The sequence below is a fragment of the Panulirus ornatus genome, chromosome 13 (genome assembly GCF_036320965.1).
Source record: "Panulirus ornatus isolate Po-2019 chromosome 13, ASM3632096v1, whole genome shotgun sequence".
Classification (NCBI taxonomy): domain Eukaryota; kingdom Metazoa; phylum Arthropoda; class Malacostraca; order Decapoda; family Palinuridae; genus Panulirus; species Panulirus ornatus.
The window spans coordinates 61,948,376-61,963,921 of NC_092236.1; the positions used below are offsets into that span (position 1 = coordinate 61,948,376).

The window sequence follows — 15,546 nt, forward strand, 5'->3', positions numbered from 1 at the left end:
TCCCGCGTTAGCGAGGTAGCGTTAAGAACAGAGGACTGGCCCTTGGAGGGAATATCCTCACCTGGCCCCCTTCTCTGTTCCTTGTTTTGGAAAATTAAAAAAAAAACAAGAGGGGAAGATTTCCAGCACCCCGCTCCCTCCCCTTTTAGTCGCCTTCTACGACACACAGGGAATATGTGGGAAGTATTCTTTCTCCCCTATCCCCAGGGATAATATATATATATATATATATATATAGGGAAGCACTGGAGGAAGTAAAGTGTTTTAGATATCTGGGAGTGGATCTGGCAGCGGATGGAACCATGGAAGCGGAAGTGAATCATAGGGTGGGGGAGGGGGTGAAAATCCTGGGAGCCTTGAAGAATGTGTGGAAGTCGAGAACATTATCTCGGAAAGCAAAAATGGGTATGTTTGAAGGAATAGTGGTTCCAACAATGTTGTATGGTTGCGAGGCGTGGGCTATGGATAGAGTTGTGCGCAGGAGGGTGGATGTGCTGGAAATGAGATGTTTGAGGACAATGTGTGGTGTGAGGTGGTTTGATCGAGTAAGTAATGTAAGGGTAAGAGAGATATGTGGAAATAAAAAGAGCGTGGTTGAGAGAGCAGAAGAGGGTGTTTTGAAATGGTTTGGGCACATGGAGTGAATGAGAGGAAAGATTGACCAAGAGGATATATGTGTCGGAGGTGGAGGGAACGAGGAGAAGTGGGAGACCAAATTGGAGGTGGAAAGATGGAGTGAAAAAGATTTTGTGTGATCGGGGCCTGAACATGCAGGAGGGTGAAAGGAGGGCAAGGAATGGAGTGAATTGGATCGATGTGGTATACCGGGGTTGACGTGCTGTCAGTGGATTGAATCAGGGCATGTGAAGTGTCTGGGGTAAACCATGGAAAGTTTTGTGTTGCCTGGATGTGGAAAGGGAGCTGTGGTTTCGGGCATTATTGCATGACAGCTAGAGACTGAGTGTGAACGAATGGGGCATTTGTTGTCTTTTCCTAGTGCTACCTCGCACACATGAGGGGGGAGGGGGATGGTATTCCATGTGTGGCGAGGTGGCAATGGGAATGAATAAAGGCAGACAGTGTGAATTGTGTGCATGGGTATATATGTATGTGTCTGTGTGTGTATATATATGTGTACATTGAGATGTATAGGTATGTATATTTGCGTGTGTGGACGTGTATGTATATACATTGTGTATGGGGGTGGGTTGGGCCATTTCTTTCGTCTGTTTCCTTGCGCTACCTTGCAAACGCGGGAGACAGCGGCAAAAAAAAAAAAAACAAAAAAAAATAGGGAAGCAGTGATGGCTTGCGCAAAAGATGCTTGTGGCATGAGAAGCGTGGGAGGTGGGTTGATTAGAAAGGGTAGTGAGTGGTGGGATGAAGAAATAAGATTATTAGTGAAAGAGAAGAGAGAGGCATTTGGACGATTTTTGTAGGGAAAAAATGCAAATGAGTGGGAGATGTATAAAAGAAAGAGGCAGGAGGTCAAGAGAAAGGTGGAAGAAGTGAAAAAGAGGGCAAGTGAGAGTTGGGGTGAGAGAGTATCATTAAATTTTAGGGAGGATAGAAAGATGTTCTGGAAGGAGGTAAATAAAGTGTGTAAGACAAGGGAGCAAATGGGAACTTCAGTGAAGGGGGCTAATGGGGAGGTGATAACAAGTAGTGGTGATGTGAGAAGGAGATGGAGTGAGTATTTTGAACAACAACTGACTCACTTCCCAAGCTCTCTCACCCACAACAGACCATACTTGCCCCTCTTTCCAAAACTCTTGCATTCACCTCCCTAACAACCCCATCCATAAACAAATTAAACAACCATGGAGACATCACACACCCCTGCCGCAAACCTACGTTCACTGAGAACCAATCACTTTCCTCTCCTCCTACACGTACACATGCCTTACATCTTCGATAAAAACTTTTCACTGCCTCTAACAACTTGCCTCCCACACCATATATTCTTGATACCTTCCACAAAGCATCTCTATCAGCTCTATCATATGCCTTCTCCAGATCCATAAATGCTACATACAAATCCATTTGCTTTTCTAAGTATTTCTCACATACATTCTTCAAAGCAAACACCTGATCCACACATCCTCTACCACTTCTGAAACCACGCTGCTCTTCCCCATTCTGATGCTCTGTACATGCCTTCACCCTCTCAATCAATACCTTCCCATATAATTTCCCAGGAATACTCAACAAACTTATATCTCTGTAATTTGAGCACTCACCTTTGTCCCCTTTGCCTTTGTACAATGGCACTATGCACGCATTCTGCCAATCCTCAGGCACCTCACCATGAATCATACATACATTAAATAACCTTACCAACCAGTCAACAATACAGTCACCCCCTTTTTTAATAGATTCCACTGCAATACCATCCAAACCCGTTGCCTTGCCGGCTTTCATCTTCCGCAGAGCTTTTACTACCTCTTCTCTGTTTACCAAATCATTTTCCCTAACCCTTTCACTTTGCACACCACCTCGACCAAAACACCCTATATCTGCCGCTCTATCATCAAACACATTCAACAAACCTTCAAAATACTCACTCCATCTCCTTCTCACATCACCACTACTTGTTATCACCTCCCCATTAGCCCCCTTCACTGAAGTTCCCATTTGTTCCCTTGCCTCACGCACTGTATTTACCTCCTTCCAAAACATCTTTTTATTCTTCCTAAAAATTTAATGATACTCTCTCACCCCAACACTCATTTGCCCTCTTTTCACCTCTTGCACCTTTCTCTTGGCCTCCTGCCTCTTTCTTTTATACATCTCCCACTCATTTGCATTATTTCCCTGCAAAAATAATCCAAATGCCTCTCTCTTCTCTTTCACTAATAATCTTACTTCTTCATCCCACCACTCACTACCCTTTCTAATCTGCCCACCTCCCATGCTTCTCATGCCACAAGCATCTTTTGCGCAAGCCATCACTGCTTCCCTAAATACATCCCATTCCTCCCCCACTCCCCTTACCTCCTTTGTTCTCACCTTTTTTCATTCTGTACTCAGTCTCTCCTGGTACTTTCTCACACAAGTCTCCTTCCCAAGCTCACTTACTCTCATCACTCTTCCTTCACCCCAACATTCTCTCTTCTTTTCTGAAAACCTCTACAAATCTTCACCTTTGCCTCCAAAAGATAATGGTCAGACATCCCTCCAGTTGCACCTCTCAGCACATTAACATCCAAAAGTCTCTCTTTCACGCTCCTGTCAATTAACACGTAATCCAATAACGCTCTCTGGCCATCTCTCCTACTTACATACGTATACTTATGTATATCTCGCTTTTTAAACCAGGTACTCCCAATCACCAGTCCTTTTTCAGCACATAAATCTACAAGCTCTTCACCATTTCCATTTACAACACTGAACACCCCATGTATACAAATTGTTCCTTCAACTGCCTGATTACTCACCTTTGCATTCAAATCACCCATCACTATAACCCAGTCTCGTGCATTAAAACCACTAACACACACATTCAGCTGCTCCCAAAACACTTGCCTCTCATGATCTTTCTTCTCATGCCCAGGTGCATATGCACCAATAATCACCCATCTCTGTCCATCAACTTTCAGTTTTACCCATATCAATCTAGAGTTTACTTTCTTATACTCTATCACATACTCGCACCACTCCTGTTTCAGGAGTAGTGCTACTCCCTCCCTTGCTCTTGTCCTCTCACTAACCCCTGACTTTACTCCCAAGACATTCCCAAACCACTCTTCCCCTTTACCCTTGAGCTTCGTTTCACTCAGAGCCAAAACATGCAGGTTCCTTTCCTCAAATATACCACCTATCTCTCCTTTTTCTCATCTTGGTTACATCCACACACATTTAGACACCCCAATCTGAGGCTTCAAGGAGGATGAGCACTCCCCGCGTGACTCCTTCTTCTGTTTCCCCTTTTAGAAAGTTAAAATACAAGGAGGTGAGGGTTTCTAGCCCCCTGTTCCCGTCCCCTTTAGTCACCTTCTTCAACACGTGAGGAATGCATGGGAAGTATTCTTTCTCCCCTATCCCCATGGAAGCGGAAGTGAATCATAGGGTGGGGAAGGGGGCGAAAATTCTGGGAGCCTTGAAGAATGTGTGGAAGTCGAGAATATTATCTTGGAAAGCAAAAATGGGTATGTTTGAAGGAATAGTGGTTCCAACAATGTTGTATAGTTGCAAGGCGTGGGCTATGGATAGAGTTGTGCGCAGGAGGGTGGATGTAATGGAAATGAGATGTTTGAGGACAATATGTGGTGTGAGGTGGTTTGATTAAGTAATAATAGGGTTGGAGAGATGTATGGTAATAAAAAGTGTGGTTGAGAGAGCAGAAGAGGGTGTTTTGAAATGGTTTGGTCACATGGAGAGAGTGAGTGTGGAAAGATTGACAAAGAGGATATATGTGTCAGAGGTGGAGGGAATGAGAAGTTGGAGACCAAATTGGAGGTGGAAAGATGGAGTGAAAAAGATTTTGAGTGATTGGGGCCTGAACATGCAGGAGGGTGAAAGGCGTGCAAGGAATAGAGTGAATTGGAACGATGTGGTATACCGGGATCGACGTGCTGTCAATGGATTGAGCCAGGGCATGTGAAGCGTCTGGGGTAAACCATGGAAAGTTCTTTGGGGCCTGGATGTGGAAAGGGAGCTGTGGTTTTGGTGCATTATTACATGACAGCTAGAGACTGAGTGTGAACGAATGGGGCCCCCTTTAGTCGCCTTGTATAACACATTGGGAATGCTAGTATACAGTTAATAATGAAATGAAAGACATGAGTGCTGAAAATTCAGTAACAGGAGTGGCTGCTTACAGTATGTCATGACAGTGTGCATTGCCAGAAATTGTTGAGTGGTTTTATGACATCATGCTGATGGTCATTGTTTGTCTGAGGGCGGATCTGAAACTAGATTGTGGCTGTCACACAAGGGTAATTTGCAGAGGATGAGTGAAGGCTGGTGCCTCCTTTCTGAAAATCATTAGATTTGGAAGGTTTTTGACCCATATATTCTCAAGGAATACATTTTTATTTTCATGGGTGGACTGCAGAAGAGATAAATATATTTTATTGTTCACCTTTAGATAAACTTGTTTGCTGTATATTGTATTTACCACCTTTTGTTGAATTTTAAGAGAGCATTTAGGTATAAAATAGTTACTTTATTGCCTATCTTCAGGTAAAGTTCAGTGTGATGCACCCAGACACTCACGTACATGCTCACACTGGCCCTACCAACTGTCGTCTGCGCGCTCACTTGGGTCTAGTTGTACCATCTGGGCTCCGCCTTCGAATTGGGAATGAAATGACTACATGGCAAGAAGGAAAGATCCTTATATTTGATGACAGCTGGGAACATGAAGTGTGGCATGAAGGGGACTCATATCGGCTAGTGTTGATCGTGGATGTTTGGCATCCAGAACTCTCAGATCATGAGAGAAAAACCTTGTCAACAATATAAAAGTTAGTTAGTTTAATAGGTTACTTCATAATCATTCACATTTATCAAAATAGATTTTAAAGATTACTGAGCTTAGTCAGTAATGGCCAGTAATTATTTTATTCCTGTACACCTGTCATACCTAGACACCAGCTGCTTGGATTTATTATTGCTGTTTGCATTGACTTATATAACTTTGTTAAAGGCAGGCTCAAGTCTTGCAGGTTTGTTCAAATTTCAAAACAAAGTAGTCATGCAAATGTATTTCTTTCGATGTAGGGTTCATTTTCGAAGATACACTGCCTTCTGTGAAAATGAACCCCAGTATACAAATGAATTATAATTATGTAAGCAACCTAGTTAGTTGAGTAACACTGTTTCATTACATTAGTTTTATCTTTATAGTTTTACTCTGATTAGTGTTGAAAAACTACTGAAATACTGAAAAAGGCCTCTTGGATTTTTTAATATAAAATAGATAAAGCAACTGGAGACTTCTCTTATAGTAACCTTAATTCTTAAAAGCTAACTTTGTGAAGATGTGAAATGTTTCAAATGGACAAAAAACCATTAAAACCTATACTCCATAGTTGATCAAGTAATTTGCTGTTATTTACAATACAAGCATTATTGCCAACCTAGCATGAATATTCAAAAGTGATTGTTAATTTTAGTTTTAAAGTACTCATGGCTTGAGTAGAGTTTTTCAATGTTGTTCCTAAATAATAGAATGACATATATTATTTTTTACCTTTTAATAATAGAATGGTTTTTGGGTGTACAAACATTTTTTGTAATAAGTTTTGTCTTATAATTTCTCAAATGTTTGATCTTGTATTACAGAATCTTAGACTTGTTTTTATGGTCGAGTTCCATTCAGCTGGTGCTTGTTATGAAATTTTATGCCCAGATTGATATTGTAGTTGGTGCTTTTCCTTTGTAAAATTTTGAAAGTGAAAAAGTAAGCTTATAATTGGTGCTTGATGTTTTGAATGATGCACATTTCAGAGGTAGAGTTGCAGAGGTATTTATTTATTTCAGGAGCTAAAGTGTGTAGCGATTTACAAATTATTTTATTTATCAAATGTTTCAATTTACCACATGCTCTGCTAGTCAGGACCAGAGTTACTGGTCAAAGACTACTTCCTAGTGTGCCTTACCACTGCTCAAATGTTCAGGGGCCAGTGGCTACGAGACTTGGCTGGCTGTTAAATATATTTATAATGGTACAGTTTTACTTTGCAAAACTATACTTATTTTATGTTAAATCAGTATCACTTGGAAAATATGACTCAGCAATATGAGATTTTACATATAATCTGCAGAGTGCTGTGTTCAGAATAATAAAATAATTATTGTGTGTGTCCTAGACACTGTTTGTACACATGCACATACATATACACATATATTTTTTTCTTGTGCATTGATATTATCAAGACCGTGGCCACTGTGCCACTCGGAAAAAATAACTAGTTCACAAAGGGCTTGATCAAAAGAAAGGATTTGAGAAAATTTGAATGGTACCAGAATACTCTATATGTGGATTCTATATGTTGCCTTGCTCTTTTCAGCTAATCTTTGAAGCAACGATTGAGAGATTATTTACAGTTGGCAATGTTCATTTGCTTGGAAAAATTATAACTGGTTTAGGAAATTTGAAGCTTTGCAAGATTTCTCTCATTATATGTCCTGAAAATTAAGTTAAAATTCTTATCCTAACATGAGTCTCTAAATTTTTATGTTTTCATTCTATATTTTATCCTTCAAGTATTTATTAATTCAGATACTGCTCAATTTTCTCAACAATAATAGCTGATATTTGAATATGATAGAGGTGACTTCTTGTACACTTTTTGTAGTATTGTACCTCTCCTGCAAAATAGATATACAATCCTGTACAAGGGATAAAGGGTCTTGTATTATTTTCCCCCCTTTCAAGAAGCCAACTAGGATTATCTAATTTGGTGTACATGGACTTTTTTATGGATGGTTCTTATTGCTAAATAAAGGGATATTGCTATTTTATGTGCTGATTCTACCTGATATGTAATGAGATATAAAGTATAATTCTGCCTAATATATTAATGAGATAAACTGAAATATTATATTATGGTGTTAATTTACTTTGTTGCAGATATTCATCAAATGTAACAGCAAAACTCCATACCCCAACGGGGCATAATACTTATGATTTTGCTGCTGCTGCAATAATGATGACAGAGTTTTCTTCACTACATCAGCTTTAGTGGGGAATGGACCAGCAATAGAGGGAATGGTAAAGAATCTAGTTATGGAAGTGACTGCAGGGGTGGAGGAAGAAAACAAAAAGAAATTGCCAAGTGTTGACTATTTTTCTCTAAAGCTGAGATGGCATGGGCAACTGAATGCCCAAATCAAATGCTATATATATATTTTCACCTTTGCCTCCACAAGATAGTGATCAGACATCCCTCCAGCTGCTTAGCACATTAACATCCAAAATTCTCCCTTTTACACGCCTATCAGTGTGTGAAAGAAGAAAGTTGAGAGTGAATGTGAATGGCAGCAAAGTTGTTAAATTCAGTAGGTTTGAGGGACAAGTTAGTTGGGAGGTGGGTTTGAATGGAGAAAGACTGGAGGAAGTGAGGTGTTTTGGATGTCTGGGAGTGGACTTGGCAACTGATGGAACCAAGGAAGCGGGGGTGATTTGTGGGGTGGGGGAGGGAGCAAAGGTTCTGGGAGCATTGAAGTGTATGAAAGGCAAGAATGTTGTCTCAGAGAGCAAAGTTGGGTGGGTTTGAAGGAATAGTGGTTCCAGCAATGTTGTGGTTGCGAGGTGTGGGCTATAGATAGGGTTGTGCGGAGGAAGGTGGATGTGTTGGAAATGAGATGTTTGAGGACAATATGTGGTGTGAGGTGGTTTAATCGAGTAAGTAATGGAAGGGTAAGAGAGAGGTGTGGTAATAAAAAGAGTGTGGTTGAGAGAGCAGAAGAGGGTGTGTTGAGGTGGTTTGGACATGTGGAGAGAGTGAGTGGGGAAAGGTTGACAAGGGGGATATGTGTGTCAGAGGTGGGTGAAGAGGGAGAAGCAGGAGACCGAACTGGAGGTCGGGGGATGGAGTGAAAGGGATTTTGAGTGATCGGGGCCTGAACATGCAGGAGGGTGTGGGGAATGGAGTGAGTTGGAACAATGCGGTATACTGGGGTCAACATGCTGTTAGTGGACTGAACCAGGGCGTGTGGAGCGTCTGGGGTGAACCATGGAAAGGTATGTGGAGAGGGAGCTGTGGTTTATGTATATACATGTGTATGTGGGTGGGTTGGGCTATTCCTCATGTTTTTTCTTGTGCTACCTCAATAATGTGAGAGATGGCAGTTAAGTATGATGAAAAAATATAATTTATTTTTCATACTTTTTCACTGCTTCTGGCTTTAGAGAGGTAGAGCCAGGAACAGAAGATAGGTTGCATCTACTCACTGTCGTTCTCTAGCTATCATGTGTAATGCACCAAAACCACAGCTCCCATGGCTTACCCCTGACACTTCACATGACCTGGTTCAGTGAGATGACAGCAAGTCATCCTGTATACCAGATCGTTCTAGTTCACTGTATACCGTGTACATTTAATATTCCATGCATGTTATGTTTGTATACTTTTATTCATTTACATTTATTAAACTTGATCACTGTTTCTCATGTAAACAAGGTAGCACCAGGAAACAGATGAATAAAGACCCATCCACTAATATACACACATATATACATACATGTACAATGGCACTATGCACGCATTCCGCCAATCCTCAGGCACCTCACCATGAGTCATACATACATTAAATAACCTTACCAACCAGTCAACAACACAGTCACCCCCTTTTTTAATAAATTCCACTGCAATACCATCCAAACCTGCTGCCTTGCCGGCTTTCATCTTCGCAAAGCTTTCACTACCTCTTCTCTGTTTACCAAATCATTTTCCCTAACCCTCTCACTTTGCACACCACCTCGACCAAAACACCCTATATCTGCCACTCTATCATCAAACAGGGGATAAGAGTGAGTGCTCAAATTACAGAGGTATAAGTTTGTTGAGTATTCCTGGTAAATTATATGGGAGGGTATTGATTGAGAGGGTGAAGGCATGTACAGAGCATCAGATTGGGGAAGAGCAGTGTGGTTTCAGAAGTGGTAGAGGATGTGTGGATCAGGTGTTTGCTTTGAAGAATGTATGTGAGAAATACTTAGAAAAGCAAATGGATTTGTATGTAGCATTTATGGATCTGGAGAAGGCATATGATAGAGTTGATAGAGATGCTCTGTGGAAGGTATTAAGAATATATGGTGTGGGAGGAAAGTTGTTAGAAGCAGTGAAAAGTTTTTATCGAGGATGTAAGGCATGTGTACGTGTAGGAAGAGAGGAAAGTGATTGGTTCTCTGTGAATGTAGGTTTGCGGCAGGGGTGTGTGATGTCTCCATGGTTGTTTAATTTGTTTATGGATGGGGTTGTTAGGGAGGTAAATGCAAGAGTTTTGGAAAGAGTGGCAAGTATGAAGTATGTTGGGGATGAGAGAGCTTGGGAAGTGAGTCAGTTGTTGTTCGCTGATGATACAGCGCTGGTGGCTGATTCGTGTGAGAAACTGCAGAAGCTGGTGACTGAGTTTGGAAAAGTGTGTGGAAGAAGAAAGTTAAGAGTAAATGTGAATAAGAGCAAGGTTATTAGGTACAGTAGGGTTGAGGGTCAAGTCAATTGGGAGGTGAGTTTGAATGGAGAAAAACTGGAGGAAGTGAAGTGTTTTAGATATCTGGGAGTGGATCTGGCAGCGGATGGAACCATGGAAGCGGAAGTGGATCATAGGGTGGGGGAGGGGGCGAAAATCCTGGGGGCCTTGAAGAATGTGTGGAAGTTGAGAACATTATCTCGGAAAGCAAAAATGGGTATGTTTGAAGGAATAGTGGTTCCAACAATGTTGTATGGTTGCGAGGCGTGGGCTATGGATAGAGTTGTGCGCAGGAGGATGGATGTGCTGGAAATGAGATGTTTGAGGACAATGTGTGGTGTGAGGTGGTTTGATCGAGTCAGTAACGTAAGGGTAAGAGAGATGTGTGGAAATAAAAAGAGCGTGGTTGAGAGAGCAGAAGAGGGTGTTTTGAAGTGGTTTGGGCACATGGAGAGGATGAGTGAGGAAAGATTGACCAAGAGGATAAATGTGTCGGAGGTGGAGGGAACAAGGAGAAGAGGGAGACCAAATTGGAGGTGGAAAGATGGAGTGAAAAAGATTTTGTGTGATCGGGGCCTGAACATGCAGGAGGGTGAAAGGAGGGCAAGGAATAGAGTGAATTGGAGCGATGTGGTATACCGGGGTTGACGTGCTGTCAGTGGATTGAATCAAGGCATGTGAAGCGTCTGGGGTAAACCATGGAAAGCTGTGTAGGTATGTATATTTGCGTGTGTGGACGTATGCATATACATGTGTATGGGGGGGGGGGTTGGGCCATTTCTTTCGTCTGTTTCCTTGCGCTACCTCGCAAATGCGGGAGACAGCGACAAAGTATAATAAAAAATATAATAAAAAAAAAAGTTGGGATACGTCTCAAGGTGCAAGAGGTGAAAAAAAGGGCAAATGAGAGTTGGGGTGAGAGAGTATCATTAAATTTTAGGGAGAATAAAAAGATGTTCTGGAAGGAGGTAAATAAAGTGCGTAAGACAAGGGAGCAAATCGGAACTTCAGTGAAGGGCGCAAATAGGGAGGTGATAACAAGTAGTGGTGATGTGAGAAGGAGATGGAGTGAGTATTTTGAAGGTTTGTTGAATGTGTTTGATGATAGAGTGGCAGATATAGGGTGTTTTAGTCGAGGTGGTGTGCAAAGTGCGAGGATTAGGGAAAATGATTTGGTAAACAGAGAAGAGGTAGTAAAAGCTTTGCGGAAGATGAAAGCCGGCAAGGCAGCAGGTTTGGATGGTATTGCAGTGGAATTTATTAAAAAAGGGGGTGACTGTATTGTTGATTGGTTGGTAAGGTTATTTAATGTATGTATGACTCATGGTGAGGTGCCTGAGGATTGGCGGAATGCGTGCATAGTGCCATTGTACAAAGGCAAAGGGGATAAGAGTGAGTGCTCAAATTACAGAGGTATAAGTTTGTTGAGTATTCCTGGCAAATTATATGGGAGGGTATTGATTGAGAGGGTGAAGGCATGTACAGAGCATCAGATTGGGGAAGAGCAGTGTGGTTTCAGAAGTGGTAGAGGATGTGTGGATCAGGTTTTTGCTTTGAAGAATGTATGTGAGAAATACTTAGAAAAGCAAATGGATTTGTATGTAGCATTTATGGATCTGGAGAAGGCATATGCTAGAGTTGATAGAGATGCTCTGTGGAAGGTATTAAGAATATATGGTGTGGGAGGCAAGTTGTTAGAAGCAGTGAAAAGTTTTTATCGAGGATGTAAGGCATGTGTACGTGTAGGAAGAGAGGAAAGTGATTGGTTCTCAGTGAATGTAGGTTTGCGGCAGGGGTGTGTGATGTCTCCATGGTTGTTGAATTTGTTTATGGATGGGGTTGTTAGGGAGGTGAATGCAAGAGTTTTGGAAAGAGGGGCAAGTATGAAGTCTGTTGGGGATGAGAGAGCTTGGGAAGTGAGTCAGTTGTTGTTCGCTGATGATACAGCGCTGGTGGCTGATTCATGTGAGAAACTGCAGAAGGTGGTGACTGAGTTTGGTAAAGTGTGTGAAAGAAGAAAGTTAAGAGTAAATGTGAATAAGAGCAAGGTTATTAGGTATAGTAGGGTTGAGGGTCAAGTCAATTGGGAGGTGAGTTTGAATGGAGAAAAACTGGAGGAAGTGAAGTGTTTTAGATATCTGGGAGTGGATCTGGCAGCGGATGGAACCATGGAAGCGGAAGTGGATCATAGGGTGGGGGAGGGGGCAAAAATTCTGGGAGCCTTGAAGAATGTGTGGAAGTCGAGAACATTATCTCGGAAAGCAAAAATGGGTATGTTTGAAGGAATAGTGGTTCCAACAATGTTGTATGGTTGCGAGGCGTGGACTATGGATAGAGTTGTGCGCAGGAGGATGGATGTGCTGGAAATGAGATGTTTGAGGACAATGTGTGGTGTGAGGTGATTTGATCGAGTAAGTAACGTAAGGGTAAGAGAGATGTGTGGAAATAAAAAGAGCGTGGTTGAGAGAGCAGAAGAGGGTGTTTTGAAATGGTTTGGTCACATGGAGAAAATGATTGAGGAAAGATTGACCAAGAGGATATATGTGTCGGAGGTGGAGGGAACGAGGAGAAGAGGGAGACCAAATTGGAGGTGGAAAGATGGAGTGAAAAAGATTTTGTGTGATCGGGGCCTGAACATGCAGGAGGGTGAAAGGAGGGCAAGGAATCGAGTGAATTGGAGCGATGTGGTATACCGGGGTTGACGTGCTGTCAATGGATTGAATCAAGGCATGTGAAGCGTCTGGGGTAAACCATGGAAAGCTGTGTAGGTATGTATATTTGCGTGTGTGGACGTATGTATATACATGTTTATGGGGGTGGGTTGGGCCATTTCTTTCGTCTGTTTCCTTGCGCTACCTCGCAAACGCGGGAGACAGCGACAAAGCAAAATATATATATATATATATATATATATATATATATATATATATATATATATATATATATATATATATATATATATAATAAATATAATATAATATATATATATATATATATATATATATATATATATATATATATATATATATATATATATATATATATATATATATATATATTGACTTTTACATTTATTTACGTTTGATTTATTTGCCATCGACTTGTACATTTACTTACGTTTTATCTATAAACAATCGTCTTGTTAATTTACTTAGGTTTTTTTTATATGCCATCGAATTATACATTCACTTACGTTTTATTTTTAACCATCGACTTGTTCATTTACTTATGTTTGATTTATTTGCCATCGACAGGTTAGGATATGTTAGGCTTGAAATAATAATCACAAAATGGTAGAAATTATTCATTGTTACACCTAAAAAGTTTACCATTTTCTACAAACACGTTATGAATTATCTAGTGTTTAAGAAGTTGGAATACGTTACTCTATATATATGTCTTGTACATACGTTTTATTTACATGCCATCGACAGGTTAGGTTACGTTATGTTTGAATTGATAATCACAGAAAATGGTAGAAAATAGTAATTGTTGAAAATGCTAAAATTTTTAGTGGTAAGAAACATGAATTTTTTAGGGTTTAAGAAGTTGAGATACGCTACTCCATATATATATACTTGTACATTCACTTTCGTTTTTATAAGCCATCGACTTGTAAATATCCATAAGTTTTATTTATATGCCATCGAATTATACATTCACTTACGTTTTATTTTTATACCAGCGGCTCGTACATTTACTTACATTTTATTCATGTGCGATCGATAGTCTAGGTGACGTTGGGCTTGAAATAATCACAGAAAATGGTTAGTTATTCAGTGTATACAATGGTAAACTTTTAAGGGTTAACAAACACATGTTAGGAATTTTTTAGTGTTTAAGAAGTTTGGATACGTTTCTCTCTCTCTCTCTCTCTCTCTCTCTCTCTCTCTCTCTCTCTCTCTCTCTCTCTCTCTCTCTCTCTCTCTCTATATATATATATATATATATATATATATATATATCGACTTTTACATTTACTTACCTTTTATTAACATACCGTCGACATGTACATTTACTTAAAATCTATTTATAAGCCATCGACCTGTACATTTACTTACGATTTATTTATATGACAACGAATTGTAATTTTACTTACATTTTATTTATATGCCATCGACAGGTTAGGTTACGTTAGGCTTGAAATGATAATCACAGAAAATGGTAGAAATTAGTCATTGTAGAAAATGGTAAAATTTTTAGGGGTAAGAAACAAATGTTAGGAATTCTTTAGGGTTTAAGAAGTTGGGATACGTTACTCTACATACATTGCCTTGTACATTTACTTACGTTTTATTTATATGCCATCGACTCGTACATTTACTTACATTTTATATATAAGCCATTGACTTGTATAACTAGATGGCATATAAATAAAACGTAAGTATATGTATATTTTCTTAGGTTTTGTTTATATGCCAGCGACTCGTACATATACTTACGTTTTATTTATATGCCATCGATTTGTACATTTACTTTCGTTTTATTTGTATGCCATCGACTTGTATATTTACGTACGTTTCATTTATATGCCAGCGACTCTACATTTTCTTACGTTTTATTCATATGACATCGACTTGTACATTCACTTTCGTTTTATTTATATGCCATCGACATGTACATTTACTTACTATTTATTTATAAGCTATCGTCTTCTACATTTACTTACGTTATATCTATATGCCATCAACTTATACAAGTACTTACGGTTTATTTTTATGCCATCGAATTGTATATGAACTTGCTTTCTATTTATAAGCCATCGACTTGTACGAGTCGCTGGCATATAAATAAAACGTAAGAAAATGTACATTTACTTACGTTTAATTTACGTGCCATTGACGGGTTAGGTTACGTTAATCTTGAAATGATAATCACAGAAAATGGTAAAAATTAGTCATTGTTACGCCAAAAAAGTTTACCATTTTCTACAAACACGTTATGAATTTTTGGGTGGTTTAAGAAGTTGGAATACGTTACTCTATATATATCGACTTGTACATTTACTTTCGTTTTATTTATATACCATTCACTTGTACATTGTTTACGTTTGACTTATAAGCGATCGACTTGTACATTTATCTACGTTTTATTTATATGCCATTAGATTATATATTTACTTACGTTTCATTTTTATGGCAGCGACTCGTATATTTACTTACATTTTATTGATATGCCAACCACATTTTAGGTTACGTTAAGCTTGAAATGATAATAATAGAAAATGGTAAAAATTGGTCTTTGTTACCCCTAAAAATTTTACCATTTTCTACAAATACATATTGGATTTTTTAGGTGTAAGAAGTTGGGATACGTTACTCTGCATATATCGACTTTTACAATTACATATCTTTTATATATATGCCATCGACTTGTATATATACTTACGTTTTATTTATATGC

General features: G+C 39.5%; 1 protein-coding gene across 5 annotated transcripts in view; it reads left to right on the forward strand.

The window, feature by feature from the left end:
* Positions 1 to 7,465, forward strand: part of LOC139752974 (aspartyl/asparaginyl beta-hydroxylase-like) — a 147,640-nt gene extending 140,175 nt beyond the window's left edge. For 4 of the 5 annotated variants that reach the window (XM_071669131.1, XM_071669133.1, XM_071669132.1 and 1 more), the window contains one exon: positions 5,185 to 7,465. In XM_071669131.1, coding sequence (XP_071525232.1) covers positions 5,185 to 5,466 — 282 coding nt within the window. In that variant the 3' untranslated portion in view covers positions 5,467 to 7,465. The remainder of the gene's footprint in view (positions 1 to 5,184) is intronic. The other variant, XM_071669136.1, reaches the window with a different exon arrangement.
* Positions 7,466 to 15,546: the final 8,081 nt, after the last annotated feature.